Source organism: Contarinia nasturtii, unplaced genomic scaffold (genome assembly GCF_009176525.2).
Source record: "Contarinia nasturtii isolate CC-2019 unplaced genomic scaffold, AAFC_CNas_1.1 Cnas_scaffold_129, whole genome shotgun sequence".
Classification (NCBI taxonomy): Eukaryota; Metazoa; Arthropoda; class Insecta; order Diptera; family Cecidomyiidae; genus Contarinia; species Contarinia nasturtii.
Genome location: NW_022197486.1, coordinates 11,230,050 through 11,249,584, shown reverse-complemented (window position 1 = coordinate 11,249,584; position 19,535 = coordinate 11,230,050). Strand labels below are relative to the sequence as shown.

The 19,535-nt window shown below is 34.2% G+C and overlaps 3 protein-coding genes across 6 annotated transcripts in view; 2 read left to right on the top strand and 1 right to left on the bottom strand.

Annotated features, from left to right (window-relative positions):
• Nucleotides 1-19,535, bottom strand: part of LOC116345424 (protein slit) — a 312,643-nt gene that overhangs the window by 100,761 nt on the left and 192,347 nt on the right. For all 3 annotated transcript variants that reach the window (XM_031774763.1, XM_031774784.1, XM_031774773.1), the window contains one exon: nt 5,934-5,975. The gene's annotated coding sequence lies outside the window, so the exon portion shown is untranslated. The remainder of the gene's footprint in view (nt 1-5,933; nt 5,976-19,535) is intronic.
• Nucleotides 1,864-3,913, top strand: LOC116345436 (probable cytochrome P450 9f2). Its single transcript, XM_031774812.1, has 4 exons — nt 1,864-1,910; nt 1,991-2,205; nt 2,273-3,480; nt 3,621-3,913. The coding sequence occupies exons 2-4, from the start codon at nt 1,997-1,999 to the stop codon at nt 3,788-3,790; spliced, it is 1,587 nt and encodes a 528-aa protein (XP_031630672.1). The 5' UTR covers nt 1,864-1,910; nt 1,991-1,996; the 3' UTR covers nt 3,791-3,913.
• LOC116345443 (uncharacterized protein YIR042C-like) lies at nt 4,505-6,010 on the top strand. Of its 2 annotated transcripts, none has more exons than XM_031774825.1 (2): nt 4,505-4,606; nt 4,675-6,010. In XM_031774825.1, the coding sequence occupies exon 2, from the start codon at nt 4,695-4,697 to the stop codon at nt 5,418-5,420; it is 726 nt and encodes a 241-aa protein (XP_031630685.1). In that variant the 5' UTR covers nt 4,505-4,606; nt 4,675-4,694; the 3' UTR covers nt 5,421-6,010. The 2 variants fall into 2 exon arrangements, with proteins under 2 accessions (XP_031630685.1, XP_031630694.1); XM_031774834.1 differs by having other exon boundaries at nt 4,509-4,610.

Here is a 19,535-nt window from a genome sequence, read left to right as displayed (position 1 = left end):
AAATTAAAAGCGCAAAGTTAGAGCTCGAAATCAAATCGAAAAACGATGCAACACACACAAATGAACGTAATTTGTAACATCGACCAAAAACAGCCACTGGAAAAACTTTTTTATAACGGTTTTCCGTTATATATATTCTCTTTTTTTTTCATTTATCTTTATGTCGCTTTTTCTCTTTTGAGCCGGCCCACTCAGTAGATCGATTGGGTTTTTTAGAGCGTTTTCCATTTTGTCATGTCGATGTTTGTAATACACGCACATAAATCGCTTTAGCACTTTTTGTGTATTCGCTGTGGCGGCAACAAAATTGAGATTGCACATGCAGAGAGGAAGAGAGATTGCACACACGTCGACATGCAGTTTTCAAGTGGTGTGTCGCAGTTTTCAAGGCAACAAAAGACGAATTTATCGATTTTGGTGAACAATATGAAATTGGCCAGGCAATCTCGTTTGTATTCTTCCGGTTGCTAAACTAAATTACCGTAAGTATTGAGTGCGGACGTTTCTTTTTTCAATGTTTCTTTCATGCCAATAAGCTTAAAAATATTGGTTTAATAGTTTTAGTGTGTTTCAGTTTTATCAAATGTTCACAATCGATTTCCAGGTACAAATGCACTTACGGAATTTCACAAATAAAACCAAATCAGAATGAATATTGAGAAAAACATAATACTCGACCCAAAAAAAAAATAACAACTAAAAATGCGGCACACAAACAATTGGCATATCCGGTCCATTCGAGTGATTTCAAATTCACTTTATTGCAATAGAGAGATGTGAAAACTGTGAGAACACTGTATGTGTGTGTTTGATACTTTTTCCATATGCAACTGATAAAATGCACACGCACGCATTCACAATTGCCAAAAACATTGATATTAATTGCAATACTGCTTTTGGTTTGAGCATATTTTTTTTTTGTTTCAAACCGAGCGTAAATATACTTTTGTGTGCGTTTCTGTTGATGTGTGTGCGATTTGGAAAGAGAGTGAGGAAGAAAAAAGTGCATGTTTTGTGGTCAAAATACGATTATATGACAATAAAATATTGCCTAGTGATTAATTTTCCAGTCGGAAAATATGAATGTTTTGCTCGACATAGATAAATTTTTCACGGGCAACAAAATCGGATTTTCGAATATTGTTTGCCAGAGTTTGGTCGCTAACAAATAATGAAATTCATATATTCCAACTGAATGGCAATGCCATTTCTCTATACAAAACTGTGGAATTCAACTAATCAAACTCGAGACGCGTACTGCAGATAAAAACAAACAAACACATGAACTGAGTCGAACAGCTCAAACTGCATATGGATGGATAAGGGTTCTATATTTTTTTGGTGGATTATGGAACTCGAAAATACAATCGCAAAACACAATGCGTTTAATACATGCGGCTAGCTTACTATATACTGACCAAGTATCAAGTAGCTGGCTTTAGTCTGGACTATGATCTACTTAGCTGTGTAAAACTTTGCTTTTTCAACAACTTAATTTTATATTTCTAATTCTCTATTCTCATCGGTACATACACTAAAAGTTGAATAATACACACGCCAAATTATATCGATAAAAAAAATGTGTTGAGTGTTTTTGATTTTCAAAATCATAACCACTTCAAATTGAACCAAGAGCCTAAATCCACAATCAAAGGTCATATACTTTATCAAATTTTAAACATAATGTTATTGTTGTTGTATAAAGTAGTGACAGTGCAAATATTTTGTCGATGAACAAGCAGTTCTTTCATTTATTTCATCGTCACACCGACGAAGTGTTGTTATCTAATCTTCGGTTAACTTTAAATTATAAAAAAACTAAATCCATTTCCAATATAAAATGGAATCGTTTTACGAGAATGACATCAGTTTTGTACCATTCATCGAATCAATAGCATTGAACAAAAAACGTAAGTATATCTATTGAAATTATGTGATAAGTTATTTTTTTTCTAAACATTCGAAGCTTGAGTAATTTATATGATTTTAGATCAAAATGATGGCCGAAATCTTGGCATTAGCAGTAATTGCATTGTTTTCGTATGCATTTTATAAATGGATGACATTCCATCATGATTATTTTAAGCAACGTAATTTGAAGTATTTGAATCCAAAATTACTTGGCAACACTATCGGACTGTTTTTGAATAAGTACACAGCCGCCGAATTTTCACAAATGATTTATGAATCATTCCCAAATGATAAGTAAGTTCTCTAGCTTAAAAATAAGACATTTGTAACATTAAAAATACAAGCACGTTTATGATTGCAGAGTGTATGGTTTCTTTGACTTTCGTAATCCACAGTATGTGGTCCGTGATCCGGAACTGATAAAACATATTGGTGTAAAAAGTTTCGATCACTTTGAGGATCGTATTGGATTTGCAGATGCCGATATTGATAAGTTATGGGGAAATAGTGTGCTATTTATGAAAGGTGAAAAATGGCGCCATATGCGTGCCACTTTGAGTCCAGCGTTTACCGGAAGTAAAATGAGACAAATGTTTGAATTGGTTGCTGAATATTCGGATAGTGTAGTGGAACATTTTTTAAATTTATCCAAAAACAAGCAAAAAATCAACGTTGAAATGAAAGAATTTTTCTCACGTTATACAAACGATGTGATTGCAACATGTGCGTTCGGCCTAAGAATAAATACATTTGCCGATCCAGAAAATGAATTTTATCGCAACGGTTTGAAATTAGTTGATTTCAATTCATTCACAAAACTAGTGAGAGCTTTGATTATTAAGCAAATTCCGGCGATTGCACGAATGTTGAATATTTCCTTTGCAGACAGTGCGACGGCTGAAACATTTAAAAGCATCATTATGCATACAATGGATTATCGAAAACAGAACAATATCTATCGGCCAGATATGATAAACATGTTGATGGAAGTTCGTGAAGGCACATTAAAACTTGATACCAACGAAAAAGATGGTTCTGCCACTACAAAGGAGTCTGACATTGAAAAAGTGAACATCAATCAGAGTTGGAATGATGATGAGATAGTTGCACAATGTTTTACCTTTTTTATTGGTGGTTTTGATACGACGTCAACGATGTTACAATTTGTTGCGTATGAACTGTCGATTAATCCAGATGTGCAGCAACGTTTGTATGAAGAAATCGCTAAGACAAACGAACAATTGGGTGGAAAACGCATAACATATGATGCCATTCAAAAGATGAAATATTTGGATCAAGTGACATGTGAAACATTACGAAAATGGCCTTCTCTTCCTCAAATTGATCGTATTTGTGTTAAAGATTTCGTATATGATGATGGAAATAAGTTGAAGTTTAACATCGAAAAAGGAACTCCTGTAGTCTTTCCAATTTACGGTATTCAACATGATCCCAAGTATTATACAGATCCCGAGACATTCGATCCAGAACGTTTTAGCGACGAAAATAGAACGAATATCGCACCAAACACATACAATCCATTTGGTATAGGGCCCAGGAATTGTATCGGTAAGAATAAATAACAATTGAATTGTTGAGAAAAAAAGCAGGATACTGCATATATTACCATGTACGACAATCTTTACAATTCATTTAAGAGAGATTATTTATCGGAAAAAATGCAATTCTAACCATTTACTCTTTTTTAGGGTCAAGGTTTGCACTGATGGCAATCAAATCAATTTTGTACAACTTATTATTGAACTTTTCATTTGAACCAAATGAAATGTCACAAATTCCATTAAAATTAAAAAAATCAGCCTTTAATTTTGTCGCTGAAAATGGAGTGCACATTGAACTCAAACCCCGCGGAAAATAAATATCTTATCATTATGACTTACACATCTTATAAATGACAACAACTGTCAAACTTACAAAGTATATTGAACAAACGACTGAAAACTAAATAAATCTTTTGTGTAGATAATTTTGAAGAGAACAACATTTTTGTTTTGTTATTACAATTTGGCGAAAGACAAACACAATAGTTTATAATGAGGAAATGATTATTTTTACTCTCTTCCAAACATTTCAGTGTCTGTCCGTTCTAGTTGAATATTGGACTTCAATCCGATTATGACCGTTTAATTTGCAACGACTTTATTGTTTGCATATGTTACTATTCCTCACCATACATTGATATGATTATTAAATAATTGTTTAAAAGACTACATACACAAGAACATTTTTTCTGATAGAGTGTGCTGTGTGTGATCTTTGCTATTGCAATGGTATCATGTGTAAATGTCATGGGGCGAATCACGCTAGTGAATACTAGAAAAACTAGTAAATCTAGTGCAAAGAATGACGTCACAAACGAAACCAACTTTACAACAACGGCCATATAATTTATATGAAAAACTACTGAGAGCCAACTTCACGCACTAGAATTTTCTAGTTTTCTAGTGAAATCTTATCAAAAACTAGATGCACTAGAATTTCGTGATTGACCCCATGGTAAATGTCAATGTAACTAGAAATAGACAGCTGCGATGATGTCAGCTCTTGAATGACGAGCTTTAATCATGCCCATTATCAATTTAGTTCACTTTAGACTATCAAATAGTAAGCACTGCGCTAGCGGAGTAGTATTTTTCTTTTCTAAGATAAATTCATTGGAATTGAATTTATATTCGTAAGTAAGAGTTCGTGTTTTAACAATATTTGGTCGAATGAATAACAAAAGTGTAATTAAATTTACAGTAGATAAAAATTCGACACTCATGCCGCGAATTAACAAATACGGTCAACCAATTGGTGATGAGGTTTCGAATTGGACGACACGTTCGGAACCAGAAAATGTCACCTTGGTTGGTCGCACCTGTCAAGTAGAGCCGCTTGATGATGTGAAACATACCGAGGATCTTTTTGATGCATACCTCCAGGCTCCGGATGGTAGCGATTGGACGTATCTTTTTGAAGAACGATTTGATGAATTGGAGCCATTTCGTAAATATATCAAAACCATTGCACGCGAAAAAGATCCAAAATTTTATGCAGTCATTGATTTGACCACGCATAAGGCAGTTGGAATGTATTCTCTAATGCGCATTGATCCAAAAAACGGTGTAATTGAAGTGGGCTTCATAACGTTTTCACCGTTACTAAAGCAAACAGTGCAATCAACTGAAGCACAATATCTTCTGATGGCTTATTGCTTTGATGAGCTTGGCTATCGTCGCTATGAGTGGAAGTGTGACAGTTTTCATGCTAAATCACGGAAGGCTGCTATACGATTGGGCTTCAAATATGAAGGCGTTTTTCGCAATGCAATTGTTACGAAGGGCCGTAATCGTGACACAGCATGGTTTTCAATCATTGATGGTGAATGGCCTAATATAAAATCGGCATTTGAAGCATGGCTTTCACCAAATAATTTCGACAATCAAGGAAAACAATTAAAAAATCTTGCGGAACTAAGGGAATCTTGTGGAACAGGTGAATCATAATTCCTACCGAAAATTGTACCAAATTTGAATGAAAATGAGCATTTGTTGAAGACTTTTGAGTGACATTTTTCTGTCTACCTAATGTTCTTTATTTGTTTTTATTTACAAACTTGTTGTCTGTTTTGTAGTAAATTCAAATAAAAGATTTGAAATAAATGTCATTATTCCAAGAAGATAAAGAGACAATGTTATTCTATTAATAAGCTGTTTTCAAGAATTAAATTTCATTCAAATAGCTTCCGCGTTCGAGTATGATTAAATACAAAAAAAAAGTGTAACCACAACAGACCTCTACACACTTATCAAACAATTTTAAATATAGAACGAAAGATCATTTGGCATTTGTTTCTCATCATATAAAATTGTCAAACAATATTTAATAGCTGTCAATAGTATGGATATTTCTTCGGTTTTTGCAGTTATGATTGAACTTTACATTCAGATAGATCTAGTTCGTGTTCCGTATTATATAATTTATACCCGAGTACTAACATTATTATATAAATTATATACTTATGAATGAGTCATCCGAATAGTAATGTCGAGTGTCACACCCTGTAATTGAAAAAAAGAAGAAAAAAATCATGAAATTTGCTGTTTTTATTTTAGTTTTTAAATTAACATATATATATTACTTTGTACAAAATAGTGAGCCTTTATATCCAAAGTTCAACGTATTCAAAGAGACAAACGTAAGGATCACAAATGGATGATGCATGCGAAAAATAAAGATTTGATCAAATTTTGAATAAAAATTGCACAATTGTTTTTCCAAATCGAATGGTTATTTTCGATGAAATGAAGTGAAAATTCAATTATGTAAATTGAAATTTCGATCATTGTATCGAATATATTCTATTATGGCTGTGAGGTATGCAGTAAAAGGCATTTCAAAATGAGTTTACTTTGTTATTGCAGCCTATTGTTGTTGAGAAATCATTGCTTATCCAAAGAGTGGGATACTACAGGCTGATTGGCTGAAAGTAATATTTTGAAAAGACGAAATATGAAAGAGAAAATCTAGTTTGTATCTTCTTGGCCAATTTTCCGACACACTTCTCACACACACATGCACATAGCACAATACATGTACGAACATTGTCGACTTGATAAACTTTAAAGTTTCATCTATTACTTTGAAAATGGATTTTGTTGCATGTAATCTGATCGCTTTCTCTTTCTCTCTGACACACACACTTTTCCTCTGCAAATACATTCAAGCTTACAATTTTCTTTTATATACTTTTCGATATCAGCCTCGAGATTTCAAGTGTGAATGAGTTTGTTGTTGGTTGTGTCGTTCGTTTTCTCAATGCCAATTTATTTGCAACACTCGAGGAGTTTTATCACATAAGAATCAATTGCATGGTTTCTCTTATGGAAATTGAAGTGTTCTCTCTCTCTCGCTCTCTCTTAAAAAAGATCTATTCGCCACATCAAAACCTCTTTCCTTTATGTGATTCGACACTCGGCGACACTATAATATATAGCGCCAAAAAATCGGATGTGAATTGTACGGAAAGTTGGAAAAAAGAGAAATATAACCGCATCGACACTTTCAACAATGAAATGTTAGTCATGATAATGATATGAACGCGAATACGAGAATAAAAACAAAAATATAGGAAATGGAAGAGTTGGTTTTGAAGATGTTTTTCGATCATGTGATAGGGAGGAATGGCTTGCTTGGATAGCCACTTCAATGGCGTATTTTTTTCTTCTTACTTGAAGCACCGAAAATAAAACATTGTTTCATTTTAAATTCTTTCCGTTTTGATTTGATGGCAGTCACTTTGTAAGAGTTTTCAATTATTTCCTGCTTCGTCTCTCTCTCTCTCTCACTCATACGCACACAATATAGTATATTTGAAGCCAAGTGTTTTGTGCCAAAGTCAATTTCAATTGTTCATTTTGCTACTCATCGTTATTGTCGATCTATATTGATTCCATTGGAATATGTTAGGCGACTCTTAAAAGCGTTTCCGCTTTTTTGCAACTGTTTTCACTTATTTTAATCACGATTCCATTTTCAAACAAACAAAAATCAGCCTTATGCGAACCACCCAATTTTCAACACGAGATCCAATGCTTTGATTCAACTCAGCTGGATCAATTTTATAAAATGTATATCATCATTCGTCTTGGGGCGAATTCCATATTTTACATGCGACGATCGTTGTCAGGTCAGTGCATCATGCACAAAAAGAATAGCAACCGAGAGAGAGAGAGAGAGAGAGAGAGAGAGAGAGAGAGAGAGAAGAAATTATTTCTCTCGATAGTGTTGTCATGAATTATTTATTTGTTTACCTTGTGAAGTGCATCGTGAATTTGATTTTCAGAGAGAGAAAGAGAGCCATTTTCTATTTCATTGAAACTATTGTTTTCAATCGAATGAACATCTTTGTCTGTGCGCTCGCTTTGAGAATATTCGCACAATTCATGTGGGAATTCAAGCGAATGAATGAATATGATACGGACGCTATTGCCTTTGTTGTTGTTGATATATTTTGTTGTTGTTTCAATAGTATAAATTCTCAAACTTCAAAGATCAAGGCATTGAAATGCCATGAGGCTTATAAACTTTTAAGATGGAATTCAAAATGTATGCCGAATTTGCCTCTTGGTTGCCCCGAGTTGAGTCAACTTTCTTGGGGCCTTCACATTTTCAAACAAAACCGAATACCGTAATTAAACCAAACAGCCAAGCCAACCGTTTTGTCGTTGTGGTTTTGTCATCCATTTTACCCCAAAATTTTTAATCTATATGCGAGTGTGAGTGTATGTAACTCACCATCAGTTCGATTCAATCGCTGAAATAGAGAATACAATGAGAGAATTCTGTTCTTTTTTTTGTTTCTTTGAATATTTCGACATCTGGATTTGTCAACATCCGATATACTTTGGACTATGGATAGTTTTTGGACGACTCGCATAATTGAAATTATATATTTTTTTAATGTGAAAAAGCTTATTTTCAAGAGAATACTGGCTTTTTGTGTGTGAGAGTTTAAATTTGAATTATAGAGAAGTGGAATAAAAATTCCGGCACTCGGCCGTGGTGTGTGTAACTGTGTATGGAATATTGAAAGTGCGATTTCTTAAGAAAAATCTTGAATGCAATATGTATATGAATTGTAAAAAAGGCAATTCGTCAGAATGATACGTGATGTGTATGTGTGTATTCAACTCAATGCGGGAAGTTTAATAATTTTAAGTGCTCTTGCATCACGATTCATTCATTCTTGGTACTTTAAAAATGTTATTGTTTGCTTTTTTAATGCTTTTATGAGCTTGCTTTTGTTTGAATGCGTTGATATTCAGCAGTTTAGCTTCAGCATAAGCTTTTCGCATATTTTCTTTTATCAATTCTTTCGTATGCGTTGAGCTTTTCATCATAATTCAAATGACGCTTAGAGTGGACACAATTTTCGCTTATTCTTATGCGAGAAAGTTGGCCAATTTTCTCTATGCACTGAATAGTATGCATAGGTGGTCAGAGGGCATGTCTTTTTTTCGCACACGCTTTAAAAAACGAAAAAATTGAGTTTGGCCTCCATCTGAACTTTTCGATTTAGATTTTTTCACGAGAAAGTGAAAGTGAGCCCTTTTTTGCTTTTCACTTTTTTCGCTTTTTCTTATGAAAGTTCTTTCGATTAGGCTCCACTATTTGTCAGTCCTCTCTCGCAGAACTTTCTTTTGCCACATTTATGGTGTATGTGAGACACCCTAATCGAAATGCAAGAGTATCCTTTGTCATTTTTTTTCTATATGCTTCCGTTCTTATTCGATGCACTGAGTACAGAATGAACTGTCATAACGCCATTACATTATTCGCAATGTATATTTGCATTTATGGTTAAAAACGAGTGGCATTGTGAGTGCGGTGCTTTTGTGCCGAAGCGATTATATTCAATATGTGGCGCACTGCACATGCACACATTATTCATTATTCAAATCGAAAAACAATAAGATCGAGGCTTTGTCTTTTACATTGCCTTTTGTATTTATTTATCCATTGCAGTTTGTAGTTGCCAACCATTCCGGACACCATACAAATAGAGAGCAAAACAAATACATTGCACTGAAGGACAAATTCCATTAAAGCGACGATTTTTTTTTCGTTCATTTTCAAGTGTGAGGGAAGCGGACGAGCGTTCAAGGAAGAGATGAGCAGTTGCAGTGAGAAATATCGCGAAAGTGACTGTTGCATTATTATCAAAAGCAAACGACTTTATATTCACCCAAAGCGTCACGAAATATGATGCATTCGGCTTTTTCGCTTTTGAAATGTTTATAGCGTTTATTGTTAAGTTAATTTTTTTTTCATTTCTTATTTGTTCTGTTATCATTCAGCATAGTATTCAATTGTTGCTTTCTCCATATATTTTTATTTGCCGGAGTTCTATTGTTTAAAAATGCACGCACACATACGTTAATAGCGAGAGAAAAAATCTGCTGGCTTGAGTGTAAAAAAATGAAGGAAAAAAAAACTATTGGCATAATTCGCAGAAATAGCGTAACTTGTGACGCGGGTATTATAGAAACTGAATATATTCAAAGACAAAAATGAAGCCCGGATTTCATTAAAAGTAAAAAAAGAATGGCTGCTTTATGGATTGTGTGTGTTTTGCATTTTAGCACTTATTAAAGCGAATCACTTTGTTTATTGATGCCTTCTTTTATGAATTGAAAAAGCAATCATTTCATTTGTGGTTGAATACCGTACTTATGTATAATCGTCACGTTTTTCGTTATTATTTTAACAAATTGTCCACAAGGATTATAATTTCCTGCTGGTAATATTCAATACACCGAATGGCCATGCCATAGGCAAATGATTTGAATGAAACAATTTCTAGAGACTTCCCCCTTCTTTCAAATCAATGTCAACCAAAAATTGAACCGAATCAACGTCATTTCAGTATTTAAATAGAAAGAGAGGAGGATAAAGAAATATCCCTTTCAAATAATGAGATATTTCCGGTTTAATAAATTGATTTCTGTCTGCAATTGCAATTCATTTTGGAATATATCAAATATATTCAAATGGAAATGTTTCATTGACTGCATCATTTTCCATTCAAATGATGGCATAAAAGTCTTAAACTCGTAATGCCTCCATGGTATCATTTTCATTTTAAAATGAATTTCATCGCTTTATTTACTCAGTTTACTTGATACGCATGGTGTAATTCAATCGGCTTTTATCATTAAATCGTTTCGACTGTTTTTACTCAGCATCATTTTGAATTGACCACAATTTAAAGCGCCTCTGATGAAAATTGCACATCTGTTTATTTTCATTTTTTTCTTCTTAAAATCGTTATTGTTGATAACTCTGGTTTTTAAGCCGTTTAAATGTGTTCTTATATTTGTTATTATTGGTGGGGTGTAAATGTGTATTTTTGTCCACACTATGAATAAAATTCAATTCCGGCAATTGATGTCAATTTCATTTTGATTTGATGTTGATTTCGCTTTCTTTCATTATCTCGCTCGCTCTCCCTTTCACCATCATTATTATCGTTTCATTGGAGCGTTACTTCGTAATCATCATTACTATGAAGTGTTTCAAAGTCGTTTGAGTGCATTCCAGTCGATTGGATGCTTTTTGTTATGCAACAAGAAAATGAAAAGACACCCCTTAAGTGTAACAATTTCTCCCTGTGTTGTTTTTTATGCAGCGCATAGATCTTAATGCGCTGCTCACAATGTATGTCGGTAAATGTGATCACGGAATTTGTCCATATCCGATGTAAAAACGCAAACGAATTATCGATATCGTATATAGTCACTTAGAGTCAATCACATTTTCAAGCATCTTTGCAATGGCATTGTTTTCAAAACGAGGATACTTTTTTTTATTGCCATCGAATCGATGGTTTTTAGCTAGAAGGTGAGAAATTCAATGGTATGGATTGCACACATAATGGAAGAAAACCGAAACTCAACATTTGAATGAATGATAAAAAAATGACAAAAACATAGCTGGCGTGTCTATTGTTTGAAGGTCGTTGATGCCCTTAAACGCGCAACAATGCGTAACTGTGTTGATGATTACGATGATAAGGGTGTGTTGGTTCAAAAGCTGTCTATCTTAACATTCTGGCTATTAGTTTTATTTCTATTTCAGTTTTCATTTCATTTGGATCGGTTTTTATCGTGTTTTAAGATTTCATCTTTCGATAATCGTCCAATGGAAAATGGTCAAAATGAATATGGAACAGTGGCAACGGCGGCAATAGCAGCCGAGAGACGAGAGAAGCAAAAAAACGAAACGAAGAAAGGAAATAAAATACGGAATATAAAAGAAAAGCTAAACTTAAAATTGATCCATAATACTGTCGACTCATTGAACGGCACGCAGCAGTGGCAGTAGTGGCACAAGAAAAAAGAATAAACCATTTTTTTTGCTGCTCTTATGTCTCTCGGTTTTTTATGGTTCATTTCTTATCGACGAGAGCTCAGACAAAGACAAAATCCAACATATCGAAGCGAGAGTCAAGGAAATAAATCGCCGAAAATAAGATCGAACTTGTGAATGGTGGGTATGTGTGAATAGTGAGAGAGAGTGAGAGAAAGAAGAGTGATAGGAATTGAAAGATAAAATGAACCGAACAAAATAAGAAAAATGACTAATATGATTCTCGGACGAGAAGAGAAAAGCCAAAAACGAAATGAATGAAATCATTTGAAATGATTGAATTGAAATGAAAATCGAAACGATTGCACCACCGTTTTTTTCCTTTCGTACGACATGTGAAATCGAGACGGGGAGATAGAGAGAAGGGTGGCAAAGTGAGTGCGAAACGTTGCCGTGGCCGTTGACGTTGGTGGCGGTGGTGGTAGCATGGCCGCATTCTGTCTAAGTATGTGTATGTTTTATCAATGTGATTGATTATCTGGATTGAGGCTATTTATTTTAAGTATTTTAAGATTATCGACATTTTCTACATTTCTTTTCACTTTATCACTTTGAATTACAATGGTGAAAAGTGTCCATCAGTAGTCATCATCCGCTCAATCTCATTCAGCTTCGAATGTGCTGTTTTTCTTCTTTTTTTTCTTTGGTTTCTTTTCTCTTCTTTTCTTGCCTTCAAAATTGAAACTCAAACCAGTGTAACGAATTAATTTGGAAATTCATTCGAAGACTCCATTTTCCATTTGAGTAGTGTGTAAAAGTGCAGACGAAAAACGCAATTAAAATGAATTCAAATGGACCGGTTCACCATTTTTTTCTTTCTCGAAAGCATCTGCATTTTCAAGCGAAAAACTTTTGAATGGGCTATTTTTCGCTTTGAATATTTTAAAAATATCTACATACAATGAAGGATATCGATAATAGCATCGTGAGAGCTTCTGTCGAACTGAATGAAATTCGACGAATGAGAAAGAAAAAGAAATGCTTTCATCGAAAATTTATTCATAAATATGATACGATTTACGATTTATTTATTTATTTATTTTTTGTTCGCTTTACTTTTCGTTTCCTTCAATTTTCGTGAAGGTGTTCTCGTTGCAAAAGAGCGAAACCATAATTTGTTATTTACGTGTGGCACGCACCAAATTTATTCGCACAATAAACGCCTAATTTAATATCTCTTGTCGTGAATGAGAAGTGCGAGAGTGCGTGCATGTATATGGTGTGGCAAAATTTGATGAATTTTACCAATGTATGAGTATCTATACTATCTGTTGGTTGGATCTTTCGTTTGTTGCCTTCATTTCAGTTCAGTCTCGTTGTGTTTCTTGTGAAATGTTCATTTTATTGTGAAAATGCCATCAAGTGATGTTGAAATGAAAAATCCAGCAATGGCAACGGCAATAATAATTTAATATTGAAAGCAAACGTGTGAGTCTGCTTTATTTTCAATTTTATTTTTCATTTCAGGCCACACGCTTCCGTCTTACACGTTCACATATGAAAATGTACGATCTGACACATACGTCGCGGGAAAAAAAAAGAGAAAAGAAAATGAAATCGTCGTATGATACAATATGTGTGTGTGCCATTTCATTCGTTCGGAATATTCAAATAATCATTGCCATTTTTACTATACAAGGCTTGATATTCGCAACTCCATGCACACTGACTCACAATGCAAATGGCACGTTCGCACAGACACCATCGTTGGTGCTACTTGTGTTGCTGCTGCCGTTTTTGTGGTAGCCGCCGCCACCGTCGCTGCAGCCAAAACCAAAAATGAAATAAGATAGAAACAAACGCGCCATAAACTTAACTTATATATAAATCACATTTGGCATTATTATGGTTATGGCTTTTGGGTTATGAGGTTATAATGGATTTTGTTATGCCTGTTTTGGGTACTTTATATTTGAATAATGACTATCTTTTTTTTTTCTCTTGAGCTGAGAAAAAAATGCATTTAAAATATATTCTTATACATTAACATTTTTATTCATAATCATCGTTACTTTTAAACTTTTCGCCTTTCACGCCAACAAAAAAAAAATCCACTCAAAAACTCTCCATTTAAAATGCCAACATATAAATGAATGTACGGCATTTCGGTGGTGATGATGATTATGCTATTCATTTTTATTTACATTTTTCAATCGTTATTACGCCTTAAATAAAAATTAAACAAAGCGGATAAAAAGGTAAAACGTCACTGACCACCATCCCACATGCATTATTCGAGTGACATGTTGTTACTGCCGTAGATCATAATCTACCAAAAACAGATGTTGATGGCTCCAAATCTTTCAATTCAATTGTTATTTGTCAAACGATGAAGTTTCTTTGTGTGGCACTTCAAATTCGATGTTGAACCATAAAAATCAGTTTTGATTGGATCAAAACGACTCATTTCATTTTTCAAATGGATTTGATTTCAACGTTCGATTGTCCAATTGAGAAAAAAAAAACTTAAATATGGACAAAAACTTGAATATGGAGTTTCTCATGACATTTCTTTTCAACAATACATAAAAAACCAAAAATATTCATTCAAACCAAATAGCATCGTTAAAATCAATGATTGGAAAAGAATCAACTTAATTTCTTTTATTGGAGAATTTATTTAATTTTCAATTTTATTATCTTTTATTTTGATTATGAAAAATCGATTGTAGGATGAACGACGTAATTTCGCAATTTTCCACTTTTAACTTCTCTTTTTAAGTGTATATGATACATTTCAATCTTCAGAACACATTCAGGCATGCGAAATTCGATTTGAATTCACATTACTGACACGAGAAAATAAAATATGTCTAAAAAGATTTTGAATTGATTAAGAATCAGTTTGAAATGGTTTGTTTGCTGATAACAAATACGAATGACTAATGACGGTTGTAAATGTAAAAGTTTGTCTGTTATCAATTGAAAGAATGATACCAGTGAGATGAAAAAAAACTTTGTGATTTATCAAAGTTGAATGGTTTTTTGGGGCGGCTGTCATTTCACATGGCATGGCCTTTTTGCCAACTTTATTGGTGCACAAAATTTTGTATATGTGTATTATGGACGATAATGGACGTCCAAAGAGAGAAACTGCGAGTGAGAGAGAGAGAGAGACATGTACAGTGCAACTAGGCTCATTTGTTATAATGTCAAATCGATTTTTTTCCCTTTTATCTTCGTCGAAAATGTTATTCATGATATGCATGAACGGTGTAAATGTAATGCGTTATTATTGTGTCAATGCCATCTGTTTTTTCCCTTTTTTGGTATACCATGTCATGGCATTGCGTTACTTTTTGACTTTGTGAATGCGATTTGTTTGCCATTCAAAATTCGTTGGCAATGTATATGGCGCATATTGTGGTTGCGTTATGATGCGCATTCAACATATCCGGATGAAAATTTGCCTATATTTGACATCATCAAGAATATGAAGAAAGTTTTGAGCGACGACGATGTCGACGAATAACGAAATTTGGACAGAAGAAAGATGACTGACAACATCAAACGGAATCAGAGGCAATATTTTCTCTTTTTTTCTACTGCAGCATATCAGAAGAAGGGTGAAGCGATAAGTTTTGTTGGCATGGAATACTTCTGTTCTAGAAACGAATGTCGTTCACATCATAAATACGCCGGTCCAAGATAAAGATCGAAGAAAATTTGAATTTAACTCAAAAGTTCATCCATTTTGCAACAACCACAAAAAGTAAGACACAAAATTCATCCTTTTTCCATGACAATGTCCGTTACTGTTTCACTGAATGGCTTACTCACTGTATCTTGCCACGCCAACTGCACATATTTCTTGTGAATATTTTAAAAGGCGAAAAGTTGTGCATACATTTTCCACTTTATGTTATAGAACAGCGTTCGAGATTTGTGCTTCTGGGTAATTGTATTTTTGTTGCTAATTTTGTTGTCGTTTGGATGATGTACATTAGCATGAATTGAGTCGACAAGCGAAACTCAATGCATTGGCTGATGTAACCGTCGGTTTGTTATCATGATATTAATAAACCACTTTAAACTAGCTCTTAGCTCGACAAGTTTTTTTTTTTGTTTTGGAGAAGAGGGTTTTCATGAGTATGGGATGCAGTTTATTCGAATGTATGTTTCGAAATAAAAGGGGATCCAGTACTTTACCAAAGTGAGTGTCTATCTCTCCCGGCGTGCTTTTTCATATGTGCTCACGTATGCATTATACATTTTGTAGAAAAGTCATACCGTTTATATTAATTTAATCTGAATTTATATCAATGAAAATGAGGAAAAAGCGGTAGTTTTCTGAATTTCCATTTAAAATGTTCGTCGTTGCATTTCCAATTTGCCAATTCTGTCATCTTTCCCGCAATACAAAATTATAGCTAATATGCATCCGGAATGCACATTTGCAGTGTGTTCAAATGCAGATTTCTTGTTAAAAACTTTCTCAAATGCACTTCACATATATAATTACGTGTAGAGTGTGGAGTATGTAATATTTAGTTTAATAGTAAAAACTAATTACTACAAATAAAAACTCCGAGCGCAAAATTCTCGAGCGAATCTAATCATAATAACACAGTTTATTTATATTATAATATCGATATGATATGGTTTGTTGCCGCAAATGATTTTTCAACCACGAATAAAAAGAGGAGAAGAGACAAAGGGGAGTGTGAGAAACAGGACCAAAAAAAGTACCTTGCACCGCTCTTCAACATGAACTTTATGCCAACTAGATTGCAATTCTATTGGGAAGTTTGTTTGTTTATTTGCATTTCATACTGAATTCCGGTTATTTAAAGTTTTTCTTCAACTGCGTGTGTGTGTGTGTGTGTGTATGCGGTAAAATTTCCATTTTCGCAATCGAGAGAAACTTGGGAAGCTTCGTATCAGAATTTCAGTGCGAAACAACCATTGCTGAATCATCGCTGTTTCATTCATATTGAATATGCAACCGATTCTGTAGCAGCTGCTGATCCAATTCGAATTGCAACGTTGATTCTTGGGCCGTTGCAATGTGCTTGTGAAAATTACAGATTATTAGAAACTGGATTGAAAATAATCATAAAGCGATGGTAAGAGGATGAGAAAAACCATTTGAATCGAGCTCAAACTATAAACTTAAGTCATAACAAACAACAATGAAACTAATGGCAAACGCTACAAAACACACTAACATCGCATGATATGCATCGTCCCCTTATTCGACGCCAAAAAATTGTACACATACACAACATAAAATGCAAAGCAGATAATCACAAGCGTATTAAAATACAAAGCAAAACGATTGTATTAAATGCATAGTGTAATGGACGAATCGAATTGGTGTGCAAAACGAGCCCATGTTAAATTCGGGAGCGAAAGACAGACAGAGAGAAAGAATGTCACTGTATCATTTTCCATGCTGTGTCTTTCCCTTGTTTTCTCTTTATCACACTTGATTCACACATATACACGCGCGTGATTGCGATCCGCTTGTAAAACTTTATACATTTTCATCTCAAAAACTTTTGTGTAAATGTTGGTTTCTTGTACCGAAAACGTTATATTCCGAATGTCGTGAGGGCGACATTGAACAACGAAAATAAAAGCAAAAAACCCATCGAAACACATATTAAACATGCATTCAAATTTATATCCATTTTTCCTTGCCGAAATAATGCCGATACACGATTATGGTGTGTCGGTACGCTTTGCTTGGCTTAGCTTTGTTTACATTATCGCTTATCAAATATCCATACATTTACTTTTCAAGTTATATTTGTCGCTATTCCGGCCAATGTGCACCGTTCATTTTAACGCATTTCTATTGCATGAATTAAACTTTTTTTTTCTGCTCGCTTCGCCATCCGAACATTTTAAGTCATGATGTTTTCTTTTTTTCATTCATCGTTTCTATCCATTTCCATTTGTTTTGTACAAATAACCATATTTTTATGATGGGGGGGATAGAGCGTGTGTGCCGTGCCCGTGTTCGTGGTTTCGCCGTTTTAGTTAATACAAAGCTCAAGCGCTTTATTTGAAAATAATTTTCAGGTCGTTTGGTCTTTTCACTATCTCTTTTATTCGTCTTGTTTGCTCTATTTTCCTCATACCATTGACGATGTTGGTGTCTTCCATTCGTTCGGTTTATCTCAAATAAGCGAGAGAAAAAAACCACCGCACCAAGATTTGCAATATTGAAAGAACCATAAACACACACCACACAAAAAATCTACGGCCTCATAAAAATTGTGTAAATTTTATCAACAAAAGCCAAATTGATGTGAAACATTTTCTCTTTTTTCTTTAAAGGTATAGAATGGTTTTTTTTCGGTATGTAAAAGCGTGTGCCGACACACATCGGCAAATTTTGATTTCAAGCTGGTATGCGTGTGATATTGAACGAAGAGCCAACGGAGACGACAGTAAGAAGAAAGAGAACAAATCCATAAATAATAATTTTTCTGGTGAGAGATGAAATTAAGCATCGCAGAGATGTGAAAATCGCTGAATGAGGTGGTTCATTTTTTTTCTTCTTCGCTCCCTTACTCTTGTGAAAACAAAACGTGAAACTTTTGAAAATGAAACGCTTCGGTGCGCACGTGGCAAACGAGCAAAAATATTACATGCAAAACTGTGGTTAAAGTGAAAAAAAAATCAACGTGGAACTTATGTTGATTTTGAAGACAGATTAGAAAAAATTTCATTTTAAACATAAAACGATGCTGATCTATATTTATGATTTTGATATTATCGAGTAAAAGAAAACAAGAAAACTTTCAATGGAACACTTCAACAATATGATTACACTCATTTACGTGCTTCGATATTGGTCTTCTCCGTGATACACAGAGGCGGTCGTACGTCAAAATGTTTTACCAAAGCCAGAGCCAATTTCAAACACATAAATGGAAAATCGTCGTTCTCTAGACATCCATCGTTTATTAAATCATATTAATCAAACTGATAGACACATATAAGTAATGGTTCGTTTAAGCGTGAACCAAACATTTTGGGTGGGCGATTTGGTGCGTTCATTCTTTTTCGCTGCCATTTTCGTTTGGCTGTGCCGTTGTCAAACTGTTGCTTCGTTATTTATTTGACGTAATACTTCGGTGTATATCATGAGATACCCTCGGACAAATTGAGGCTGTTCGATGTGAACAAATTGAGTTTGCTGGCCAATGAACAACCGCATTTTTCGTTCGATAGGCTCTCGTTATGACCTGATTTCTTATATATCAACGGCCGAAAAAAAAATGCTTATAACACTTTAAGTGTGAACACTTCTTCCTTTTCATTCCCCTAACAGTTCAATTTCATCAATGAATTCCAGCGCTTTTGCGCCTTTTTTAAAAAAATTCGGCTGAAAATGAGAATAGAAACTGTAAAATTCATGGAAAATTCTTTGTTCGCACACTCAATATTCGATGATAATGTAAACTATTTTCTAGCCAGCTTTTTATGACACCAATTGTGCTAGTGCCACAAAATTCAACATTTCAAATACATTCGAGAGAAAAAAAAGAGAGAACTGATCGAAAGATAGACGAGGTAAATTGAAAATATAATCGGAATGCCAGTGAAATGTTGAGCTAAAATTCGTTTCGGTGCGAAACAGTTATAAATGTGCACTTATTAAAGCGCGCACCACATAGTTACATTCCAAACGGTTTAGCAAGAAGCGAGGGAAGTGAGCGAACGAACTGGATGCCATG